This window comes from Gouania willdenowi, unplaced genomic scaffold, assembly GCF_900634775.1.
Source record: "Gouania willdenowi unplaced genomic scaffold, fGouWil2.1 scaffold_296_arrow_ctg1, whole genome shotgun sequence".
Classification (NCBI taxonomy): Eukaryota; Metazoa; Chordata; class Actinopteri; order Blenniiformes; family Gobiesocidae; genus Gouania; species Gouania willdenowi.
In genome coordinates this window covers 716,327-742,025 of record NW_021145056.1, presented here as the reverse complement: position 1 = coordinate 742,025, position 25,699 = coordinate 716,327, and the positions used below count along the sequence as shown (strand labels likewise).

Genomic DNA, 25,699 nt, shown 5'->3' with positions numbered 1-25,699 from the left:
TTTATTTAAAGTTTGTAAATAACCATAATTTAATCTATTATCCTGTAAACCAGGTTCTCAACTGGTCTCACCCTGTGACCCACATTTTGCCACGGTCATTAAATCACGACCCACTTTTTTTAGAACTCAACCAACCAAATTTAGTCTTTCAAAAATAGCTGTCGACAACACACATATATAATTTAAAAAAATATATAAATCTATATATTTTCCTGTGCAACATGCATTTCACAGCATGCCTATCAAAAGAAAAGTTTCTTTCAAAAATAAAAGACAAGTCCAACATGAGAGACATTAACTTAAGTATTTATTTATTTTGACCAGCTGTTCATGACCCACTTTTGGGTCCTGACCCAGGGTTTGCCCCAGAATATGTGCTAAGTCTGGGGGTAGTGAAGCCCACCGTGTTTTTGTAAAAAAAAAAAAAAAAAATGTTAAATGTTGAGAGGAATTGTGAAATAATGACTTATGTGATATTATAAGTATTTATTAATGATAATTAAATGTAGAGTCTTACAAAAAGGCACAATTTTGAAATACGGTTTAACAAACACAGAAAAATACAATTAAAATAAATAATATCAATTGTTTTCACTGAAGTTAAATCCTAGTGAATCTTAAAACAAGACTTTGCTGGTCACATTTCAAAGTAAAATAAATGAACATAATTTAAAAAAGTGCAAACATGGCCAAGGAGTAAAACCAGGAAACTCAGAGGCTTCAGTGATTGACAGCCTACATCATGAAAAACATGAAAGTTATTAGTTATCTTCATCATATATTTTTCATTTTAGTCAGTGTACTGTATTTACATTATTTATTGGTTACTTGTGCTTTCTGCTTCTCAATGCTAGTGCCATGGTGTAGAGTCTAGGGCTGCAACTAATGACTATTTTAATAGTCGACTAGTCATTGATTATTGAAACGTTTAACTGACTAATTGGATGATAAATCGTACAATTATTTACTCTATAATGCTACAATTTTTTTTACATTTGGCTTGGGTCAAATTACAATAAATAAAAACAATAAATAAATGAATAAAACAATCCTCAACTTAAAGTGTAAACAGGTTCCTTACAAACACAAATTAAACTGAATAAATCATCACCAGAATGTGATTCATTAATAACATTTATTTATTATAAAAAGCTACAATATCTGCTGACTCATAGAGCTGATATTTTATGAAACATGTTTGTACATATGGATCACTGCATTAGTGTTATTGTATATCATCTATTTATTTCCTCATTTCTAATGATTATTTTAGAAACAAATAAAAAGCACAAGAAAAAAAAAATAACTACAACAGTGTTTTTATTGCTGCTGAATCCAGTTTATTTTAATAGTGATGAGAATAGGTTAAAATATGGCAAGTTTGGTGCAGTTGCAGAATGCCCTTATTGTGGCAATTAAAAATAGAAAAAAAGTGTAGGTTTCCAGATGTTTATGTTTTGCCAGATTAAACTGATACTGATGTGTTTTATTTTCATAGCATCATATGTGAGTGAGGGGCTTTGATAGATGACATAGTGGTACATTTGTATTTCTATGAGCATTTGCACATCTGTACGTCATAATGCACATGATGACAGTTAGATATTGGTGCAGTGAGTAAATGTATGTATATTACTGGAATTTATTTATTCTTTTGCCATATTATAGTAATCCTGGGGTCGTGATGATGGGGCTCTTGAATATTGTTGCCCAGGGAACAGCGGTGTTAATCTGGCCCTGCCGTGAGGGAAAGGATGTTTATTTATGTGGAAATGTTCTTCTCACTCTCATCCTTGTCTGTTTCAAACACCGTCTAACCTGGTAAAAAACTACACAAATCATCACTGACTCCTAAATCAGAGACACCAGTGCCTGTTTAACTTTAATGTGTCTATAAAGCTCTGTTTGTTTGTAGCGCTGCTGTGCTCTGTGAAAACATGACTCAGCTTTAATCAGCTTCACCTGCTCAGAGTGTTTAAACATCTCATCAGAGCTACAGAACATCTGGATAAAGTTGTTCTGTTGTAGACCATCAATACCAGTGATTGTAGAGTATGAAACATCACAGATTATTGATAACTTCTGATACTGTAAAATATTCTGACCTCGAGTGGTGAAAAAACACTTCTTACACGTGATGTTTGCACATTTATTTTTGTTTAGTCATTATGTTCTGGAATGATGTCATCAGGATCATTTAAATGAGGTTAATTTAAATTAAGTTGATCAAAACTTAATCAATAAACCTGATCAGATTCAGTAAATCATTGATCTCTGAGGGTAAATATAGTGACATTAATGCTGTTCTCATACATCTTTATATGACATGAATAATTAAAAAGGAACAGTCAGAATAATCCATGTCACTACAACTTATATCTACCTTTTAATTGTATTTCACTCATTATTTTAAACATAGATTTTTGTTTAATTATAGTTTTCTTTTTTATTGGTATTTATTTTGTTTCCTCACAGTACAACTTATATCTTCCTTTTAATTGTATCTTTCTTTTTTTTTTCATCCATTTTTGTTTAATTATGGGTTTTTTATTTTCTTATGGTCCATGTGGGCTCCCCATGTTGGTGAACCCTGATTTAGAGAAACTAAAAGCAGCATGAGTTGGCATTTTTTGAAAAAGCTGCTCAATGATCTAAAAAGCAGGCTGAATGCTTCACTCCAATAGGATGTTTACAGGCAGTGGGGCCGTGTGACATCATCAATCACCTGATTTCAAGATGGTGGAACACAGGTTCTTAAACGGTAAAATAGTCCCATTTTTAAAAGTTAATAAAATAAATTTGGTGCATAATAATAAGTTTTGTTTGGTATAGATCTTCTAATAGTATATTTCAATCATTTTAGACCAAACTTGTAAAAAAAAAAAAGTGGACGATCCCTTTAAAGCTGATCACGTGACCCAAGCAGGAAGTCAGTGTTTTGTTGGTGTGACTACAGGGAACCAGTCAGACCATGACCACACTAAAAAACCTGGTGGGTAATAAGTGAAAGTGGACCTGGGAATGCCGTACGAGCTGTGGGACCAACCGTCTGCAGAGGTCACCGACATGAAGAAACAGGTGGACCTGATCATTTAAAACTTTTAGACGACATTTATTTGTTTTTGTTAAAAGTTAAATCAACACAAGAGTCATTCATAATAGGTAATAGTTTAGTGTTTTAAATAACATGTGTTTACTAATGCAGTTGTGTGTGTGGGTGTGTGTTCAGTGTGAGACCATGCTGGAGCAGTACGAGGACGTAGTGGAGGACTGGTACTTCCATCACCAGGACCAGAGGCTGGAGAACTTCCTGTGTGAGAAGCACATCCTGAAGATGTCAGAGCAAGGTGACAAATATAAAGAAAGAGCAGACAATGCAGAGTGGAATCAAAAAAGTACCGTATTTGAGAGTTAAACTTACCAAGTCTCCTTAGTGCAGCAGTTCCTGATGAGAACCACAGGAGATGCTAAATGTACCAACTTAAAAAAAACCAGAAAGACCCTTGAGATACCAGGGGTTCTCAACCGAGACACTGGGAAGTGGTCGACAGAATATTTTCTGAACAATTTGAGCCCATTTTTGCTTATATTTTACCATTTTTTTCTGCAACTACACCAAACTTGCCATATTTTAACCCATTTTCATCACTTTTAATGCATTTTTGCTACATTGCTCCCATTTCTGATACTTCTCCATCAAATTTCAATGTCTTTTCTGTACATTTTTTCCACTTTCAAGACATTTTCAGCACTTATAAACCCTTTCCACCATTTTTACCACCTAATGTTGCATATGTTGACCCATTATTGTCACTTTAACCTCTTTTCACCATATTTCATGCTCATTTTTTTTTCTTCAATTTAACCACATTCATGATTTGTCATGCCCATCATTTGCCAGTTTAAACCATTTGTTCCAATATTGACACTTTGAAACCTTTTTACCACTTTTTCTGTCTGTTTTGGCTGCTCTAATTTGTAAGTTTTAACCAGTTTAGCTCCTCCCAGTTGACTCTCTTCGAGGCGAGCTTCCTTCCTGTTCCCTCGCCGCTGTGTTCCCACAGGTGTAGGTTTGTTTTTATTATCCACACTGAGTGCACAGGTCATGTGACGGGTGGCCCCTGGAGCTGCTCCAGGGTCTCTGGGAGCTGGAGTCCACTCTCCAAAGCACTGGGTTTCTTTCCAGTGACGGCGCAGCCACAGCTGAGTTTTTCCACCAGGCGACAAACCACCACGTCTGTGAAGAAGTAACAGAAGTCCTGAAAGTCCATCCTGAGAGAGAACTGGAGCAGTTAGCATATTTTGACTTTTAAAAAAAGGACATTTGGACTGACCTCAACATCCACAAAGTACTCAATGTTTTCGTGAATCTACTTTGTAACGGCGAAATATAATATAGTAAATAAATAAGTTGTTATTGTTCATAAGGTTTAAAACTAAATGTATCTCTTTATAACAAATACTTGAAGACTGAAGTCACTCCCCTTTATCGTGTCTTATTACAATCTGTCCTTGAAAAATCTCATGTCTACCTTCTTAAAATCTCTCATTCATTGAAACAATGAGAAACATCTAGAAATGAAAAAGAAAGAAAAAAACTCAGGGTTTACAGAATATTAAATAATCATTATATACACTTCAATAAATGACAGTGAAAGTTTACATCACATCGTCTAATGCTGACTGAGCTTTATTCTGTCTGTTGTCTGTGGAGACGAGGAAATGATGAGGTCTAGACCAGAAGAACTTTCTACATTCTCCCAGTGGCTCCTTCACTTTCAAATCCCTCTCTGAACCTCCATGGAGGTTTGATCATCCAGAATGGTCTTCCTGCTGATATTTATTAAATAAATCCACCAGTATTCACAGGCTGTCAAGTTTCACACAATGACGAGTGAGATTTTAGTGACATGATGCGTTCTGGTTAAAAAAACTTGGCTTTGTCCTGTTTTAACGTTAATTTCTACCTTCAGGATGATGTCATCACCTCCATACCAGCAGCTCTCCCTGCACTGTGGCCTCCTAATGCTAGTTTTAATTAACCACAAATTACAAATGAAAACTAACAAGAATTTTGACAAAATACATTTATTTGTAAATATTTCATATCAACCAACTGTCCATCATTTATCTGGGGACATGTCTCATGTTGTAGGTGTTTATCACAGATGTTGATGATGACAGAGGCTCCCACTTAAAACACTGTGGCCCAAGGCAGTGCTACCTTTACCTCAGCTCTCCTTGTCTGTAACAGAAAGGACGTCATTAAAAAGATCATCATGTAAAAAACATTCAAACATCTTGTGATTTTCATCCTTTAAGTGATCACATGATCATATGCAGGTGTTATTATATTATAAAATGCTTTAGAAGCACCACTTCAGTCCATATAAAGCTACAATCTGGAATAACAGCTGTATTTTATACAAGAGGAAAACTTTATTCTTTAAAGATTGGATTGAAAAGGGACAATAATACATTTAATGGATGACAATGGTAATATTTACAATCATTGTGATTTTAAAGATAAATGTTCTCAGAAACAACATTCATTAGTAGTCAGGGCTATTCCTATTGCCTTGATTCATTTCATTAAAGGAATATTACAGTATTCATCAGTATCCACAAAGATCAATAAACTGTTCATTGGTAGTTATTGTTTTTAGACACTGTTATTTATTAAACTATGTTTTCATCTTCAAGTAAAGAGACAAATATTATCTTCAAACTTTTTAGGAAACAGATATTATCAAAATTAGGACAAATATTTATCATTTCCTTTATTTCCTAAAATGAAATAGATTAATTTTAAAACAATGAATGATGGTTATCCATGTAAATATATTTTTAATGATTAGGTTTAATATGGATGATTACAGCTGCATGTTTAGTCAAACTAATAATGAAAGTCAACAACACGTCTTTTTTTCCTGTTCTGTGGTGAAGAGGTTTTAGGAAAGAGTTGATGATTGGCTGCTCACACACACTGTGATACCTGGCTTTGATTAGCATTTGGTTACATTTGCTTTTATTTTGAAGGACCAGGATGTGGAATTTATATGTAGCAATTTGATGATATTTGGAAAACATTTGATACATAAATGTAGTTTTTTAAAATTATCCCAAATGTTAAAGCTTTTAAAATTGATCTTAAAAATGTGTTGAAGTCATTGAAAACATTACAAAACAGAAGAGAAAGTTGTAATGTACCCCTGTTATTATTATTATTATTATTGCTGCTTGGATAAGTGGATTGGTGTGATGTTTGTATATGAATGTAGACTGTACAGACTGATCAAAAGACAATACACAACATTGACAATCATGATAGAAACAGAAAAAACTAAACTTAAAACTAAAATAATTAATTTAACAAAATGTTTAGAACAGACACATTTTACATACTTTATAAACATTTTCAACTCATTTAGAAAATGTAAAAACAGCTTCATTTTAAAATATCTACATTTGTGTTTTACTAAAAAAAAACTTCATAAATCCATAACATATTTGTGTATTTATATGTACAAAAAGAGGGAATAACTTTTAAAATATAGTTTATTTTCAAAGGAAGAAGAAAAGGATTATGTTTCAATGCTTGTTTAAATAATTTACTTTCCTTAAAAAATAAGTAATAAAACATATTTTTTTAAAAAATAAGGTAAAAGCAACTGTAGATTTAATGTGATCTACAGTGATTTTACTGTCAATGCTTGTACAATATTAATCTACAATATCTATTGTTTCTGAGAACAAACCAAACATAATTTAATCATAAATAAATCAACAAATTTCCTCTGAAATCTATTAAATCATCCACAGACCAAATCCTTCAGTCTGTAACTACTTTATTCACTCTTAAATCACCATTAAACACATTTATTCTATAAAAAGTTGGTTGTGACGTCAGCGCAACAGTTGATTGGTTGCCAGGTTGAGTATTTTCCCGCTGATTGTGAGATTATAAAATAACTAACTTAGTGATCAAACAGTGAATAACGTTGGTTAAAGGTGATATTTATGTTTTATTTGGATGATGAACGGATGGTTTTTGGGGCATTTCTGTGGATATTCAACATATTTCATGCGGGGAATCGTCGGTTGTATCTGGCAACCAGCTAGAGTCAGGAACAAAGCAGTGAAATGGAAGACGGACAGAGCTGGATGATGACTACCGTTAAACTAGAAGAAGAAGAGGAAAAGGAACAAATATTATGGAGGGAAGTGAAGCTGAGTATGAGTAAGACGGACAGTGATGATGATGATGATGATGATGAAGGCTGCAGGAGGAAAGCTGTGCTGGAGGAGCTTCGTCATCCCGACCATGTGTGGGACGGAATGTTTGCTCCAAAGATGGAGAAAAGCGGAGAAGAAGAAACGGAGGAGTTTTCAGATGTGTGCTCTGTGAAGGAAGAGGTTAGAACACTCCGTGTGTTTCCATTCATTCACTCACTCACTCACCACATTCATCCGCTGTTACACACACACTGGAGACTAGTTTAACTGGTGACCCACTTCATTCACACTCACATTTCTCTATCAATATGTGACGATGTAAAGGTGGAACAACCTGTGTGTACTCAGTGGAACACAGAGAACAAACTACAGAAAAACACACTTTATGTTAATGAGCTAAGGAGTGGGCAGGGACCGTCTACAAAGTCACACCCCCAAAGGAAGCGTCAACAATAACACCAGCAACCCTGTGGACAGTCTTTATTAGGGCTCTCTATTTACTACAGCAAATATAGTTAAGAAGATACTTTATCTTAAGTACTACAGAAGAACTATTAACAAAAATACTGTTTATTTTTATTTTTTATTTTATTAATATTTTATTTAAAGTTTGTAAATAACCAATAATTAATAGTAATTTCATCTATTATCCTGTAAACCAGGTTCTCAATTGGTCTCACCCTGGGACCCACATTTTGCCACGGTCATTAAATCACGACCCACTTTTTTTAGAACTCAACCAACCAAATTTAGTCTTTCAAAAAAATCTGTCGACAACACACACATATAATATTTTTTAAAATATAAATCTATATATTTTCCTGTGCAACATGCATTTCACAGCATGCCTATCAAAAGAAAAGTTTCTTTCAAAAATAAAAGACAAGTCCATCATGAGGCATTTACTTAAGTATTTATTTATTTTGACCAGCTGTCCACGACCCACTTTTGGGTCCTGACCCAAAGTTTTCCCCAGAATATGTGCTAAGTCTGGGGGTAGTGAAGCCCACCGTGTTTTTGTAAAAAAAAAAAAAAAATGTTAAATGTTGAGAGGAATTGTGAAATAATGACTTATGTGATATTATAAGCATTTATTAATGATAATTAAATGTAGAGTCTTACAAAAAATGCACAATTTTGAAATACGGTTAAACAAACACAGAAAAATACAATTAAAATAAATGATATCAATTGTTTTCACTGAAGTTAAATCCTAGTGAATCTTAAAACAAGACATTGCTGATCACATTTCAAAGTAAAATAAATGAACATAAATAAAAAAGTGCAAACATGGCCAAGGAGTAAAACCAGGAAACTCAGAGGCTTCAGTGATTGACAACCTACAACATGAAAAACATGAAAGTTATTAGTTATTTTCATCATATATATTTCATTTTAGTCAGTGTACTGTATTTACATTATTTATTGGTTACTTGTGCTTTCTGCATCTCAATGCTAGTGCCATGGTGTAGAGTCTAGGGCTGCAACTAATGACTATTTTAATAGTCGACTAGTCACTGATTATTGAAACGTTTAACTGACTAATTGGATGATAAATCGTACAATTATTTGCTCTATAATGCTACAATTTTTTTTACATTTGGCTTGGGTCAAATTACGATAAATAAAAACAATAAATAAATGAATAAAACAATTCTCACCTTTAAGTGTAAACAGGTTCCTTACAAACACAAATTAAACTGAATAAATCATCACCAGAATGTGTTTCATTAATAACATTTATTCATTATAAAAAGCTATAATATCTGCTGACTCATAGAGCTGATATTTATGAAACATGTTTGTACATATGGATCACTGCATTAGTAATATTGTATATCATCTATTTATTTCCTCATTTATAATGATTATTTTAGAAACAAATAAAAAGCACATGAAAAAAAAAATAACTACAACAGTGTTTTTATTGCTGCTGAATCCAGTTTATTTTATATCTGATAGAGTTACATAAAGTTATGGTTGATAAATATCACTGATTTACTATAAATAAACTAGTTAAAATAGTTTCTTCTTTTCATAAAGTGGTTAGCATTAGCGCTTAGACCAGTCTTATGTGTTGGTCACTGTTACGACCCGAAAGGAATGAACATATTTATAAAGGATACGGGAAAACCAGGATATACAATTTTAACATTTTTATTTATGCAGTGCCAGGATTGCTGGGTTTCCACTGTTTGCTGAGGAAAAAGGAGCTATCAACAAAGCCCTAAATCCCATGTCCCAAAACGAACAAAAAAACAAAGAAAGACAAGGTAACGATTGACAAAGTAAGAACTGAAAGTTGGACCTGACGAGTCAGCGAAACAGAGGAAGAGTTTATTATTTTTTTTAACTGTAATGTTATAGAATATGTAGTTATATGATTTCTTAATCAGAAAATTTAAGCATCTGTGAAGTTGTTGTTGCACTTTTGCTTAAACCTGGATTAAAGTTTGAAATTGTTGAATAACAGCCTTATTTACTTTTATTTTGAGATTATTCTATGCATTTTAACTCTTGAGGACAATCACAGAAATAAAGTTGCACTTTTGACAATGAATCTGATGTCTGCAGTCATTTTAAAGTGCATTAAAAAAAATATTGAAAATCAAATCGAAACTTGAATTTTTCTTTTTAAAAATCTGAGATTTTTTTTAGGCAAAATGGCCGAGCTCTATGTTCATGTAAACTGAGATGTGTAAGAATTTGAAGATGCAAGATACTGTTTTATTTCTTGATGTTGATTTATTTTATTTTAAGCTGTTCTTAGGTTTCTATTTACATGATCAATAAAAAAAATCAAGTCAAATTAAATCAAACATTATTCTATATAATTATAACTGTATATAATGTAATACATTGTATTGTCTTCATAGAGAAGGTATTTATGGCTCCAGGAGGACTTTAATCCAGGTGAGATGAGGTTAAATGGTTCCTTGTAGAGTAAAGGTTACAGACCCCTGACCAGGGGAAGAGGGTTAGGAGACCCCACTATCAGAGCTGGACCCTCTGAATTTAATTCCATGGGGTGAAACAATGCAGATGTTAAGTTATGCTACTGTTAAGTTAATTCAAGTACAGAATTTCTGCAAAATAAAAATAAAAAACATGTAACCTGTTGTTATGCTTTGCTTATGTCTTTTAAAATGATATAAAATAAATGACCTGTTATTTCAGCCACTGTTTGAAAACTTAATATTGACACTAAAACATTCAAACATTTTGCAAATCTCATTAAACTACAATACGCTAGTTATAAGTCAACTATTCATCAGCATGTTGATGTGCTTCTTAACTTTAAAGATGATCAAATATTTCCATAGGAATATAATGACATAAAATGGCCTCAATGCTCTGGTTATGATCTCAATAGAAAAATAAAATAACATGAGACATCAATGATTTCAACACCAGTCATTGAGAAATGATCCACTCACAAAGACAGATGAACAAATAACAATTGTCCTTCACTCACTCACTCATCATATCACACTCACCTTAGAAACACTGACATCACTCACTCACTCACACTGATCATGTGTATAGATTCAGCTGATCATAGATTGATGGTGATGATTGTATGTGGTACCTTCTTTTCTAAAGCATGCATGGATCATTATACAACTGATAATTGTTCATTTACTGATCTGTAGAACTGGTGATTTTAGGAAGGAGATGAAATTATTACTGTTACATTATAGTTGTCGTCTGACTGTTGATATGAATTCTTATACTGGACCAGGGAGATAAATGTACTGTCACATGATCAGTGAGTCAGGTTTTAAATGAAGGATTTATATTTAGGCATATATTTCAGCAACAAGACACACAAAAGACATCAGTAGTATCATATTAAGTGTATTTTACTTCATTTACCACTGTGTGATATTAGGATTGTGTTTTTATGAAAGTGAAGAATTAAAAAATGACCAAAGCATTATTGTGTATGATTGGCTAATATAGCATGTTGTGCAGCCAGTACAGTTGTTAAAATATGTGGAGAGCAGCTACACTGACCTGTTGTTGTGCAGTGCTGCCATCCATGTCATTTACACTTCTGTTGATTCTCCTGTGGAAACATAGACATTATATGTTAAGATGGAAACAGAAAACAGTCAATATAAAATACCCTCATTTCTGGTCTAGAACCTGCTACTTCCCATCCACACAACAAATACTTTATATCTCTTAAAAAGACACAGAAAGATGTTCTGTTTCTAAAAAAAACTGTAAATTATTGATAAAAAGTGATTTCATCATAATGAGAGCCAATATGATGCATAAATATTACTTTGGACTCCTGTCCAGGAACTTATAGTTGCGGAAACCCGGTGGCCGGGAAGTGTCAGGTGAATGCATTTAAAGAAACGAACACAAACTCAAAAAAGTCACAACACGAATGCAAAATGGCCACAACGGAAGTGTTTCCGACGGACCGGTATTACAGACGCGGATGTTTTTTAATCCACCAGAACAGAGAAGAACAAGAAGAAGACATCGAAACGCGTATGAAAGTAAGTGAAAGTTGATGAGGATACTCTTATATTTTTCATATCAGTCTATCATATAATACCCGTCCGACTGTAATACCGGTCCGTCAGAAACACTTCCGTTGTGGCCGGTTTGCATTCGTGTTGTGACCTTTTTGCATTTGTGTTCGTTTCTGTAAATGCATTCACCTGACACTTCCCAGCCACCGTAGTTAAGGATTAAAACATGACAATCTCCCAAATCACGGAGATTGTAAAACCGTCTGTAGTTCACATTTTAACCCTTGCGGTGCCGTCTGTGGTCAATACACAGCACATCCAAAGGTTTTTCTCTGCCAAATCACACCATTTGCTAGTCAATAGTGGTGCAACGGATCATCATTGATCCATGATCGGCATGGATCACTCTCCACGGTTCGGCACGCACGTGGTCCACGGATTGGTTGATGGAAGAAATTATTATTATTATTTTTAAATCATTATTAGTAATGCCTCGATGAAGCCTGTTCCATTTGCGACGTCCGTGTGTGTGTTTGTGTGTTTGCTCGCGCGCACGTGACAGAGCGACCGTACCCACACATGTGTGATTCACGCTCCTGCCTGTGTATCTGTGTGTGATTGTGTGAGAGTTGAAGAGAGAGACACACACAGAGGGAGGCAGAGAAAGGAACAGTTCTGTGTGCGTAATAAGTCTGTATGAATGTCGTCATGTCTCCATCCATGTCTTTTAAAGCTCTTATTAAATAAATATTAGCTCTAGTCCAGATGGCCATCCTTGACTATTGTAGGAAATTTAAATTATAAACTCAGATCTGCTTTTTTTTCTTCTTTCATTCTTTTTGATGATGTGGGCATAGGCTCGTTTTTAATTCACTCTCTATGTTTAAAAAAGGTGTCATAACTTGTATTTTTTTTTTATCTCCATACACTTATGTGCATAGTAATTACTATACACTTATGTGTATGTAATTACAGGTAATTACCTGTTTAAAGGATGATGTATCATGCCTTATATTACACTTTATATGATTAAAAATGTTATTTAAGCATTGGATTGACACCTCAAGTTAAATGTTGTTTGTATTTAATGAGCAGAGAAATGTTGCACTAAGTGTTCTACTAAATAAATGGAGAGTAAAGTTATTCGTCTTTTTCTTTTTTTTCTGCTGATCAGAAAAATGATCCGATCCATGAATCAAAACCGTGATACGATCAGAACCGTTAGTTTTTTGATTCGTTGCACCACTACTAGTCAGCATGTCAGCATTACAGACACCAAAGAATTATTAAGTGCTTAAACAGGTCAGAAATACGCTCCGTAATATCACCCAGGCCTAATGTAACCAAAGGAGTAACGTTTTATCTTATAAAGGATATGATTGTATAAACTGTGTGAAATGAGGCGTTTAAACACTGTTTAAAGTAGGATTTTATTATTATGAGTGTGTTACTCAATAACAAACAAATCACTAGACTGATATGATGCCTTGTTATGTAGCAAGTGATGCTAATGCTAAACCACTTTAGTTAAACAAAGTAAAAAGACTGAGACTAAAATAACTTGTCACCCTTTTTGTTTGATGTTAATTGTACTTGGAACCAGTTTGATAAATAACTTATACATTTTTAAAAATTATTAGAAAATGACAGTGTCTTAAATGATCTTTTATTCATTTTTTCTTATTTAGGGCGACAGTTTTAAGTAGGTGAATTAATTTGTTTTTATTAGTAAATAACTTTAAAATAGTCTTAATGACTTGAATTAAAAAAATCGTGATCGTGATTTTACAAATAAAAAATCGTGATATGATGTTTTTCCCATATCGCCCACCCCTAATAAGAGCTAATAAATGTGTTTCACCATGCAGGAAAATGTAATCAGAACAAGGTAATATTAACGTATAATAATCTTACAATTAATAAATCTTGGGTTTTTTCCCCTTCGTGTTGATTTGTCCATATCTGTTCAAATATTTTTTTAAAAACTTGAACATTATAAATTCAGTTAATCACATGAAAGTACATTATCTTACTAAGGGTTATATTAAAAGATAAGTCTTTAACCAAAGCAATGTACAGGATGAGCTTTTAGGGTCCTGCCTATGTTACGAGTCCCGGTCGGTGACCACGTTAACAAAGAGAATGTCTGCAAAACACTGGAAAGTACATGTAGAGTTTAAGAGTAAGAACCACACAGCACTCTTGTCTTTTACCAGATTGTGTATATTAATTCTCTTTGAAGCTCATTTACAATACATTTCAATGTCCAGTACAAACAATTACAAATTAAGTCAAAATAGAATGCAATTCTATATTTATTCATCTTTTGTTATCCAAAATCATATGTAATTACTGCTTATTACATTTCCAGATGACTGATTGTAATATCAGAAATTTACACATACTGCAGCTTTAATGTGCTATAGGTTTCCATGTAAATAGTGCAAAATTCAGTTACCCTTCGGTGCCTCTAGCTACATATATTAAAGGTATTGTACGATGTTTAGCTTCCGGGTGGATCATCAAGACTATTGGTCCTCCTAATTGTCAATCATGTTTACTAAAGGCCGTCGTACGTGCTCGTGCCCGGTGCGCACCGGGTCCTTTGAAAATAGATTTTCACTTACCGGTGGCGAGTCTGACATAGTGGGAAAAGTGCAAATCTTCTTTTGTAAGGTAAGCTTGTATGACCGATGTCCACACCAACTTGTAAACAGAGCTGTCCACGAGGAAAACGGGGCTCGTGCACGCTCTCCCGCACACGTAGATGTGTTGCGCATGCGCGTTTATTTTTATTTTTTTTTCCAAAATGTGGAGAGGGCGTTTCTTTTTGTAAACATCGTCCACAATACCTTTAACTATAGCGGGAATTGCACTAAATATCGCGAGACTACCGTGGCGAGGCGGCTCGGCTCTACCGCTGTTAAAGTCTATAAAACTGACATCACAAGTTGCACAACTTATCAAAACAAAGTGACTTATAAAGTAATGAAAGCCTAAAGCTTTCATAAACAGTTGTTTTAAACCAAGCACTAACCTGTAAAGTACATGTAGAGTGTTAGAGTAGGAACCACGATGCACACTCGTCTTCTCCCAGATTACGTATGAGCGGAAACAGGAAGTGAGTCCACACTAATGTAACCGGGGAACTGCAATCTATAGTGCCGAAGGTTCCGCTCCTCTACAATAGTATTTTTACAGGACTACTTTTACTAAGTACACAATAATAATAATAATAATAATAATAATAATAATAATAATAATAATAATAATAATAATAATAATAATAATAAGTGGCATCAAAACAATTACTTATAAAATAATATCAAATGTGGTTGCATCTTTTGACTATACCATACTTACATGTAAACAAAACAAAAACAAAACAAAGCTCAACTGTCTTACTATAAATATAAATATACCTCCTGTCCTCCATGTTATATGTGATTGTGTTTTAATGTTTCTTGGACGGAGATAAAACTGAAATGTAAATTTTCTCTTGTGGGACAAATAATGGATCTCATTTAATAAACAATTGATGTATGAAATCATTACATGTGTAGATATTATTTAACAGTTTAAATTGACTTTCTTTAGCTTTCAGCAAACACAAATATATCATCAGAATATTTTTTTACTAAAATCAGAGTTAATAACTTGTAAAAAAAAAAAAAAAAAAAAAGAATTTATTTTCAAAGGAAGAAGAAAAACATCATGGTAATGAAATTTCCTTAAAAAATATAATATAACAATAATAATTTAAATAACAATTTTTTTTTAAACAAGGCAAAAGCAACTGTGGATTTAATGTGATCTACACAGTGACTTTATTTTCATTGCTCGTACAATATTAATCTAAAATAGATATTGTTTCTGAGAACAAACCAATGATAATTTATTCATGAATTAATTTATACTCAACAAATTTCCTCTGAAATCCATTAAATCATCCAGAGACCAAATCCTTCAGGCTGTAACTACTTTATTCACTCTTAAATCACCATTAAACACATTTATTCTGACTGGTTTGTCAATTAAGTTGCTAAAAAACGCTGGTTGTGACGTCAGCGCAAAAGTTGAGAGTGGTTGCCAGGTTGAGTATTTTCCCGCTGATTGTGAGATTATAAAATAACTAACTTAGTGATTAAACAGTTTAACGTTGGTTAAAGGTGATATTGATGTTTTATTTGGATGATAAACGGATGGTTTTTGGAACGTTTCTGTGGATATTCAACATATTTCATGCGGAGAATCGTCGGTTGTATCTGGCAACCAGCTAGAGTCAGGAACAAAGCAGTGAAATGGAGGACGGACAGAGCTGGATGATGACTACCGTTAAACTAGAAGAAGAAGAGAAAGAAGAAATATTGTGGAGGGAAGTGAAGCTGAGTGAGACGGACAGTGATGATGATGATGATGATGATGATGATGATGATGATGATGATGAAGGCTGCAGGAGGAAAGCTGTGCTGGAGGAGCTTCGTCATCCCGACCATGTGTGGGACGGAATGTTTGCTCCAAAGATGGAGAAAAGCGGAGAAGAAGAAACGGAGGAGTTTTCAGATGTGTGCTCTGTGAAGGAAGAGGTTAGAACACTCCGTGTGTTTCCATTCATTCACTCACTCACTCACCACATTCATCCGCTGTTACACACACACTGGAGACTAGTTTAACTGGTGACCCACTTCATTCACACTCACATTTCTCTATCAATATGTGACGATGTAAAGGTGGAACAACCTGTGTGTACTCAGTGGAACACAGAGAACAAACTACAGAAAAACACACTTTATGTTAATGAGCTAAGGAGTGGGCAGGGACCGTCTACAAAGTCACACCCCCAAAGGAAGCGTCAACAATAACACCAATAACCCTGTGGACAGTCTTTATTAGGGCTCTCTATTTACTATAGCAAAAATAGTTAAGAAGATACTTTATCTTAAGTACTACAGAAGAACTATCAACAAAAATAGTGTTTATTTTTATTTTTTTATTTTATTCGTATTTTATTTAAAGTTTGTAAATAACCATAATTTCATCTATTATCCTGTAAACCAGGTTCTCAACTGGTCATTAAATCACGACCCACTTTTTTTTTAGAACTCAACCAACCAAATTTAGTCTTTCAAAAATAGCTGTCGACAACACACATATATAATATTTTTAAAAATATAAATCTATATATTTTCCTGTGCAACATGCATTTCTCAGCATGCCTATCAAAAGAAAAGTTTCTTTCAAAAATAAAAGACAAGTCCAACATGAGAGACATTAACTTTTTACTTTAACAAGTATTTATTTATTTTGACCAGCTGTTCACGACCCACTTTTGGGTCCTGACCCAGGGTTTGCCCCAGAATATGTGCTAAGTCTGGGGATAGTGAAGCCCACCGTGTTTTTGTAAAAAAAAAAAAAAATGTTAAAAGTTGAGAGGAATTGTGAAATAATGACTTATGTGATATTATAAATATTTATTAATGATAATTAAATGTAGAGTCTTACAAAAAGGCACAATTTTGAAATACGGTTTAACAAACACAGAAAAATACAATTAAAATAAATAATATCAATTGTTTTCACTGAAGTTAAATCCTAGTGAATCTTAAAACAAGACTTTGCTGGTCACATTTCAAAGTAAAATAAATTAACATAAATAAAAAAGTGCAAACATGGCCAAGGAGTAAAACCAGGAAACTCAGTGATTGACAGCCTACAACATGAAAAACATGAAAGTTATTAGTTATTTTATCATATGTATTTCATTTTAGTCAGTGTACTGTATTTACAATATTTATTGGTTACTTGTGCTTTCTGCATCTCAATGCTAGTGCCATGGTGTAGAGTCTAGGGCTGCAACTAATGACTATTTTAATAGTCGACTAGTCATTGATTATTGAAACGATTAACTGACTAATCGTATGACAAATCGTACAATTATTTGCTCTATATTGCTACAATTTTTTTTTACATTTGGCTTGGGTCAAAGTACGATAAATAAAAACAATAAATAAATGAATAAAACAATTCTCACCTTTAAGTGTAAACAGGTTCCTTACAAACACAAATTAAACTGAATAAATCATCACCAGAATGTGCTTCATTAATAACATTTATTCATTATAAAAAGCTACAATATCTGCTGACTCATAGAGCTGATATTTATTAAACATGTTTGTACATATGGATCACTGCATTAGTAATATTGTATATCATCTATTTATTTCCTCATTTATAATGATTATTTTAGAAACAAATAAAAAGCACATGAAAAAAAAAATAACTACAACAGTGTTTTTATTGCTGCTGAATCTAGTTTATTTTATATCTGATAGAGTTACATAAAGTTATGGTTGATAAATATCTCACTGATTTACTATAAATAAACTAGTTAAAATAGTTTCTTCTTTTCATAAAGTGGTTAGCATTAGCGCTTAGACCAGTCTTATGTGTTGGTCACTGTTACGACCCGAAAGGAATGAACATATTTATAAAGGATACGGGAAAACCAGGATATACAATTTTAACGTTTTTATTTATGCAGTGCCAGGATTGCTGGGTTTCCACTGTTTGCTGAGGAAAAAGGAGCTATCAACAAAGCCCTAAATCCCATGTCCCAAAACTAACAAAAAAACAAAGAAAGACAAGGTAACGATTGACAAAGTAAGAACTGAAAGTTGGACCTGACGAGTCAGCTAAACAGAACAAAAAGGTGCAGTTCCAGGTTAACCCTGTACAGGGCCCACGGAGCTGAGGCCACACCCAAACTAACGTGCGTGCACGTGGTAACTTCTTTAAAATGTTTAATTACATAAAATAGGGGTTTGTTTTTTACATTTAATTGTTGCTTCATCTTCATCATTTCACCACACATAAAGACAGGACAGATACAAATAAATTAGATTAATAAAAGTAAACACACACAAAAAATCATACAGTACATCAAGCAAAAATAATGAATAAATAAATAACACACATCTAAATAGAAGAGTCTACGCTGTAAGCCCGAACGTTCAACTTCATCCATACAGCACTTTAATTTAACTATTATCAAAAAGTACAAGTAGACAGTCATCCAACCTTTTAAGTTCTGGAACATTTTGACTTTGAAGTTAATCAATTTTTAAAAAAAATAAAAATTGAGGTAATCGATTGCTCAAATTTTTTGAGTTCTAGTAACTTATTTGGGTTTACAGTGATATAGGGCCCATTACATTTTTGGCTAAATTGGCTCCCATATTTTCCTAACTTCGACCATAGTCTGACTGTAATCTTTTCCATGGTGCATAAACTGTAGGGTTGGGTTCATTACGTTTTTCCTTTAAAAGTCAAGGAAGTTAAGTTTCTCTGTGTTGTTTTAGACGAAAAATTTAATTGGAAAGCTCATATTGATTATGTACAAAGAAAGGTCAGCAAAAGTATTGTCATTTTATATAAAGTTAGAGATGTGTTTGATTGCAGCTTGTTGAGGAGGATTTATTCCTTGATGATTCTCTCATATTTCAGTTATTGTACTGAAGTCTGGTGTAACACATATATCATTACCACATTACAATCATCAGTAAGAAAGGTTACAGAGAGCACACCAATCATATATTTATTGATAATAAACTACTTAAATTTAAGGATCATGTCGAATTAGAAATTCTGATTATTATGTGGAAAGCTAAACAAAAAAAAATTTCTAGACAATGTTGCACATGACGTTTGCCATAGAAGAAAATATAACTTCTGGAATATGTTTGTATGGACATCATTAAAACAGAAATCTCTGTCTGTTTATGGAATTAAACTGTGGAATTTAAACGTTGTATAAGTTTTTACAAATTTAAGAAAATGTACAAAGACAAAATTCTCAGAGGTTATGAAAAAAAATTGGAAACACATGAATATAACTGTAGAACTCTAAGAGAAATGATGGTGTTTTTGTTATGATTTGTGACCTGGTGATGAGTTAAGGTGGAATGTTGTGGAATCTAATTGATTTCATTTTTAAGTTGTTATTAGGAACAGATAATACAAGATTTATTTTTCCTCTGTTTCTTTTTGTTCATATATGGAAAACTGAATTTCTCCATGGAGATGAAAAAACATTACAAAAAAAAAAAAAACTGTTTTAATCTTTAAATTGAATGTAAGAATGTGTGTCTTTGTGTGTTAACCCTGAGGTGGACTGGCGACCTATGAGTGGTGTACCTTTAAAGACTTTTTAAAACTTATTCAAATAATGCAATGGGCTCTGGCGCCCTCGTGTGGCCTGGAATAGCAAAAGCATAGATAGTTAAAAGATTTTTAATTAATATGTGGGAATTTTCATTTTTTTTAAATTACTTTACAAATTAAAGTAGAATATAGAAAACTAAAAACACTTATTAAATTAATGAGTTAGACTAACAAAACACTAAAACATTAAAATAAACACCTAAATAATATTAAAATTATGTGTAAACAAAAATGGCCTCAATTCCTGATGAAAAACGCAGTAAATTAAAAACAAATAAAATGACAGCAATAATATTCCATTATTATCATATATTTATAAAATATTAATATAATTACTGAAAATATAACATCAAACCTGGAGTTAATGACAGGTGTTACAGGCACGGCCTGTCTCTTTAAGAGAGGTGTTGCATTGTGGGAGGTGGCGGCATAACCGGGTTGTTTACGTGTGGGTAATGTAGTGTTTCCGGTCAGTCCGGGTGTAGATGTTCTCCGTGTGTGCTCTCTCTGTAAAGTTATCATGCAGCGTGTTCATGACCATAAAGAGAGGATTTAAGTACATCATACCCTCAGATACCTGCCTGGGTTAGGGTTAAAAATACATAACCCAAAAACAATGCCAAATAAAAACTTTTGGAGAACAAGACAATGAAAGTAATGTAAAACACAAAAAAATAAATAAATCAAAAAACAACAAAATGAGGGGAAAAAACAATAAATACACCGTCAAAAGCTAAAAGAACAACAAAAGTAAAACGGGGAATAGTAAACAACTCAAAAACAAGTATAAGCGTAGATATGTACCGGTATGTGTGTTTTATATGTGTAAGTTTAAGTTAAATCCTTTTGAACATCCTCTCTCGCTCCCTGTTCTGATCGATGCTCGACTAGCCATGCCTGTAACGTTTCACTGCGCATGCTCCGATCATGCCGATGTGGCCGTTGTCTTCCAGACCTTCCTGACGTCACCCAGAGTTTAGGATGAAATAATGAAGCTTTTTATGGTTTTACAGCTGTTTGGTCTTTATAGTGGAGTCAGTGTGGAGGAAGGAGATAGACTTCTCAACAAATGTGAAGGTAGGATTATTTTAATCAGGCTCTACTACTGTGTATCAACAGAGAGTAATGAGTCATTACGTGTTTATAACATGTGTAATAATCATATCCAAACATAATGATACAAATCTATTTATACTGATAAAGCAACAGGGAATGCACTCACCCCTGAAGGTGTGCTATGGTATCTGCCACTAAGATGTTGATAGTAAATATAATACTTCTTTTTTTCTTCTTCTTGTTATTAATTGTAAAATGAATGAATCTGTGATAACCACATTTATTTATTTAAATAATATCCAGTGTTATCCAGGAAGTTCTATCATTATTCGCATCTTAAAAATTTAAATCCTTGTTTTAATCAGAAATAAAAATGCATTAAAAAGTGACCACAAAACGGTGGAAAAGGTGGTAAAATGGGATTTTAAAAAAACACAGAAAATTGTTAAAAGTTGCAAATTAGAGAAAAGTAAAAGAAAAAAGAAAAGAAGGGGAAAAAGAGGGGGGGAGGGGTTGCAAATTAAAGTGACCAAAAACGGACGGAAAAAGTGGTTAAAAAAAAAAAATAATACATGACTCAATTGTCAATATTGGAACAATGAGTTTAAACTGGCAAATAATAGGCATGACAAATGGTGAATGTGGTTAAAATGGCAAAATAAGTATGAAATATGGTGAAAAGAGGTTAAAAGTGACAATAGTGGGTCAACATATGCAACATTAGGTGGAAAAAGTGGTGGAAAGGGTTTATACTGTAAGTGCTGAAAATGTCTTCAGCGTGGAAAAAATGTGCAGAAAAGGTAATAAAAATTTGTTGGAGAAGTGACAGAAATGTAGCAAAAAATGCACTAAAAGGAGCAAAAAATATGGCAAGAAATAGTGATGAGAATAGGTTCAAATATGGCAAGTTTGGTGCAGTTGCAGAATGCCCTTATTGTGGCAATTAAAAATAGAAATAAAGTGTAACCTTTTAAAAAAGAAACATTTTGGCTTTTCTTCAAATCTCATAAAAGTAAAGTTTGCAATCACAAATGTTATTTTAGAACAGTAATGATAAAGCTATTTATTAATAAAGTTCAAAGAAAAAAGAGCAGCTGTTAATGGATCTTCTTCATCCTCTAGTGTGTAAGTTCTTGACGGTGGAGCTGCAGGAGGCGCTGGAGAGGACAGGTCGGTCCAAGGAGGTGCTGGAGTTGGGGGAGGTGCTGGACACGGGCAAGAGTAGACGCAATATTAAATAGTACACGTTGTAAGAACAACACACTCATCAACCATAATTATCCTTAAATAGCTTTAGAATGCTTAGGATTTTAAAGCATTGCATCGTGGGTAGTTGATGATCTGTGTGTTGATGTTTAGGGAGACCCGTTTGACTGAGGCCGTGGACAACATCTGTGAACGCATCCTGCAGTACAGCGTTCACGCATAGAGGCCTGGAAGTCTACGCTACGCCAAGGTCAGTCCACCGCCTCATTGTTACCTTTAAACAATCCTCCACTGGTTTTACAAGTTTGGCCTAAAACCTTTGAAATGTAATTATTAGAAGATCTATGCCTAACCAAACCATATTTGTTTAATTATTGTTTTTTTTATTTGGCTTTCATAAATAATGATGCATATTTACAGATATTGTACATGATATGAGTGATAACACGTGTTATAAAGGCTATTTTACACAATAGGTGTGGCTACAGATTTATACTTGTTCGTTGGTGTACCATGGGCACTAAAAGTCTGGGAACCACTGATCTACACAACTAAAAAATACAAACATGTAGAGGCAGCTCAGTGGGAGCACTAAACAGAAACTAAAACAGAAACATATAAAGAAGCATAAACTGAATATAGGTCATTTTTTCACTCCAGTGTATTTTGCCAGATCAGCATTTCTTTGAGAGAAATTGTCAGGTTTCCAGATGTTTATGTTTTGCCAGATTAAACTGATGCTGATGTGTTTTATTTTCATAGCATCATATGTGAGTGAGGGGCTTTGATAAGATGACATAGTGGTACATTTGTATTTCTATGAGCATTTGCACATCTGTACGTCATAATGCACATGATGACAGTTAGACATTGGTGCAGTGAGTAAATGTATGTATATTACTGGAATTTATTTATTCTTTGCCATATTATAGTAATCCTGGGGTCGTGATGATGGGGCCCTTGAATATTGTTGCCCAGGGTACAGCGGTGTTAATCTGGCCCTGCCGTGAGGGAAAGGATGTTTATTTATGTGGAAATGTTCTTCTCACTCTCATCCTTGTCTGTTTCAAACACCGTCTAACCTGGTAAAAAACTACACAAATCATCACTGACTCCTAAATCAGAGACACCAGTGCCTGTTTAACTTTAATGTGTCTATAAAGCTCCGTTTGTTTGTAGCGCTGCTGTGCTCTGTGAAAACATGACTCAGCTTTAATCAGCTTCACCTGCTCAGTGTTTAAACATCTCATCAGAGCTACAGAACATCTGGATAAAGTTGTTCTGTTGTTGTGGACGAGATCATCAATACCAGTGATTGTAGAGTCTGAAACATCACAGATTATTGATAACTTCTGATACTGTAAAATATTCTGACCTCTAGTGGTGAAAAAACACTTCTTACACGTGATGTGTTGCACATTTATTTTTGTTTAATCATTACGTTCTGGAATGATGTCATCAGGATCATTTAAATTAGGTTAATTTAAATTAATTTGATCAAAATTTAATCAATAAACCTGATCAGATTCAGTAAATCATTGATCCCTGAGGGTAAATATAGTGACATTAATGCTGTTCTCATACATCTTTATATGACATGAATAATTAAAAAGGAGCAGTCAGAATAATCCATGTCACTACAACTTATATCTACCTTTTAATTGTATTTTACTCATTATTTTAAACATAGATTTTTGTTTAATTATAGTTTTCTTTTTTATTGGTATTTATTTTGTTTCCTCACAGTACAACTTATATCTTCCTTTTAATTGTATCTTACTTTATTTTTCTCATCCATTTTTGTTTAATTATGGGGTTATTTTTATTTATTAGTATTTTGTTTCCTCACAGGAGTTACAGGAACTAATATTTTCTGAAAAAATTGATTAATATTTCTAAAAAAATGGAATTTGAAAAAACTGATGTGGAAAACAGAAATTGGTTTAAAAAAAAAAAAGCATATGCATTTAAATGTATGAAATATTTTTAAAAATCGTAAATTGAACTGAAATCACAATATCTGTCAGAAAAATCGCAATGAGGTTTTTTGTCAAAATGGTGCAGCCCTACAGGTAACATTTGTTACCTGTATTTATCTCTGTGAGTTTGAGTAAAGTAAATCAGATTTTAAACAAAGCTCATTGGTTAATGCGAGAAGAGGCCTGAGGGCCCCTCTAATGGTCCATGTGGGCTCCCCATGTTGGTGACCCCTGATTTAGAACAACTAAAAGCAGCACGAGTTGGCATTTTTTGAAAAAGCTGCTAAAGGATCTAAAAAGCAGGCTGAATGCTTCACTCCAATAGGATGTTTACAGGCAGTGGGGCCGTGTGACATCATCAATCACCTGATTTCAAGATGGTGGAACACAGGTTCTTAAACGGTAAAATAGTCCCATTTTTAAAAGTTAGTAAAATAAATATGGTGCATAATAATAAGTTTTGTTTGGTATAGATCTTCTAATAGTATATTTCAATCATTTTAGACCAAACTTGTAAAAAAAAAAAAGTGGACGATCCCTTTAAAGCTGATCACGTGACCCAAGCAGGAAGTCAGTGTTTTGTTGGTGTGACTACAGGGAACCAGTCAGACCATGACCACACTAAAAAACCTGGTGGGTAATAAGTGAAAGTGGACCTGGGAATGCCGTACGAGCTGTGGGACCAACCGTCTGCAGAGGTCACCGACATGAAGAAACAGGTGGACCTGATCATTTAAAACTTTTAGACGACATTTATTTGTTTTTGTTAAAAGTTAAATCAACACAAGAGTCATTCATAATAGGTAATAGTTTAGTGTCTTAAATAACATGTGTTTACTAATGCAGTTGTGTGGGTGTGTGTTCAGTGTGAGACCATGCTGGAGCAGTACGAGGACGTAGTGGAGGACTGGTACTTCCATCACCAGGACCAGAGGCTGGAGAACTTCCTGTGTGAGAAGCACATCCTGAAGATGTCAGAGCAAAGTGACAAATATAAAGAAAGAGCAGACAATGCAGAGTGGAATCAAAAAAGCACCAGGATTGGAAAGTACCGTATTTGAGAGTTAAACTTACCAAGTCTCCTTAGTGCAGCAGTTCCTGATTAGAACCACAGGAGGTGCTAAATGTACCAACTTAAAAAAAAACCAGAAAGACCCTTGAGATACCAGGGGTTCTCAACCGAGACACTGGGAAGTGGTCGTCAGAATATTTTCTGAACAATTTGAGCCCATTTTTGCTCATATTTTTACACTTTTTTTCTGCAACTACACCAAACTTGCCATATTTTAACCCGTTTTCATCACTTTTTCTTGCCATAGTTTTGCTTCTTTTAATGCATTTTTGCTACATTGCTCCCATTTCTGACACTTCTTCATCAAATTTCAATGTCTTTTCTGTACATTTTTTCCACTTTCAAGACGTTTTCAGCACTTATAAACCCTTTCCATCATTTTTACCACCTAATGTTGCATATGTTGACCCATTATTGTCACTTTTAACCTCTTTTCACCA

At 33.7% G+C, this 25,699-nt stretch overlaps 1 protein-coding gene and 1 pseudogene across 1 annotated transcript; both read left to right on the top strand.

The window, feature by feature from the left end:
• Positions 1 to 2,872: 2,872 nt before the first annotated feature.
• LOC114459321 (protein canopy 4-like) lies at positions 2,873 to 3,672 on the top strand. Its single transcript, XM_028441618.1, has 2 exons — positions 2,873 to 3,078; positions 3,230 to 3,672. Exons 1-2 carry the CDS (start codon positions 3,022 to 3,024, stop codon positions 3,413 to 3,415), a joined length of 243 nt encoding a protein of 80 aa, XP_028297419.1. The 5' UTR covers positions 2,873 to 3,021; the 3' UTR covers positions 3,416 to 3,672.
• Positions 3,673 to 22,102: 18,430 nt separating this feature from the next.
• Positions 22,103 to 25,413, top strand: LOC114459329 (protein canopy 4-like; annotated as a pseudogene).
• Positions 25,414 to 25,699: the final 286 nt, after the last annotated feature.

What these genes read in the sequence shown, in the direction of transcription:
- LOC114459321 (XM_028441618.1), top strand. Translation starts at nt 3,022, where the DNA reads ATGCCGTACGAGCTGTGGGACCAACCGTCTGCAGAGGTCACCGACATG. An exon ending in TCACCGACATGAAGAAACAG is followed by an intron (nt 3,079 to 3,229) that starts GTGGACCTGATC and finishes GTGTGTGTTCAG; the next exon opens with TGTGAGACCATGCTGGAGCA.